Source organism: Atta colombica, unplaced genomic scaffold (assembly GCF_001594045.1).
Source record: "Atta colombica isolate Treedump-2 unplaced genomic scaffold, Acol1.0 scaffold215, whole genome shotgun sequence".
Classification (NCBI taxonomy): domain Eukaryota; kingdom Metazoa; phylum Arthropoda; class Insecta; order Hymenoptera; family Formicidae; genus Atta; species Atta colombica.
The window spans coordinates 101420-102757 of record NW_017259311.1 but is presented as its reverse complement, the minus strand read 5'-3'; the positions used below and the strand labels follow the sequence as shown (position 1 = coordinate 102757).

The 1338-nt window shown below is 38.5% G+C and overlaps 1 protein-coding gene across 1 annotated transcript; it reads left to right on the top strand.

Annotated features, from left to right (window-relative positions):
- Window positions 1–67: 67 nt before the first annotated feature.
- On the top strand, window positions 68–1268 carry LOC108687734 (palmitoyltransferase ZDHHC22). The gene has a single exon (XM_018193655.1). It carries the CDS (start codon window positions 196–198, stop codon window positions 1039–1041), a length of 846 nt encoding a protein of 281 aa, XP_018049144.1. The 5' UTR covers window positions 68–195; the 3' UTR covers window positions 1042–1268.
- Window positions 1269–1338: the final 70 nt, after the last annotated feature.

Below are 1338 nucleotides of genomic sequence, written 5' to 3'. Positions count from 1 at the left end.
AGAGAGAGAGAGAGAGAGAGAGAGAGAGAGAGAGAGAGAGAGAGAGAGAGAGAAAGAGATACGTTTGTATTCTTTGGGAGCTTTCCGGTGATCCGGTGATTAGTCATATTTCTAAGAAGATAATTAAGGAACGACAGTAAAAGCAAGGAAGCGGCTGAAATTAATGTAACTTGAGAGAAACGAACTCGCTTTACGATGATAATCCGGAAAAAAGTGTGGCCGCGGACTATCAGCGATTTACTGTCGATGGCCTTCGTCCTAACTGTAACACCTCTCATGTACTGGTTTGGATTGTGGATAGTTCTGCCAGAATTGTACAGGGACGAGAGCTTAACGTACATGTTCCATTTCGTCCTTGGCAACTTCATTATGTTGAATATTGTAGGTAACTTTACGTATACGGTACTGTGCGACACCAGCACTAGTGGATCTGGACAGATAGTATCAGTAAGCACTGCGAAGCCAGTGGACGATTGGAGGCTTTGCGCAGCCTGTGAATGCTTGTCACCGCCACGTTCGTGGCATTGCAACACCTGTGATACCTGCATCCTCAAACGCGATCACCACTGCGTGTTCACTGGCTGTTGCATAGGCTATTACAATCATAGATACTTTGTCATGTTCCTATGGTACTTATTCCTTGGTGCAGTGTATGCCTTCTACTATGGCAGTCTCTTCATTTGGAGCAAGATACCCTTCGAATTTCCAATGTCTATCATCAAGATGGTCTTTCCCGTCGCAATCTTTTTCTTTGGCTTCGATAGCTCCATTGATCAATTCTACTTGTTGCTGTACGTCATGTCGGCGATGGGTACTTTATATACCGGAGTGTTGTGCATTTATCATTTTAATTTGATTCTCAGAGGTGTTGTGGGCAATGAGAGCAACAGGAAAGATTTTACGTACAATGTGGGTTGGAAGGACAACATTAGGGAAGTATTTGGAGAACGATGGTATCTAACATTGCTACTTCCTTATATAAAGTCACAATTGCCTCACGATGGAGTTTCATGGCATCACTTGTGCTTGAAAAAAGATTGAATTACTGTGATTAAGTGTTGTGATTCTTTTCAAATTATGAAATATATGTTACAAATATTAACGAGTATCTAAGATATCTTGATGGCCAAAGAACAGATTAATTTTAATGGTTAAAAAAACTGACTTTTTTAAACAAAGCATACTAACTGAAATAATTAATAATTTATTATACTTCATAAAGCGTGTCATCTATTCTGTCTAACTGTTGTAAACAAGATTTATATCAAACACACAGTATTATATAATTTTATTTAGTATATATACACAAATACACTACCATATATATATATATATATA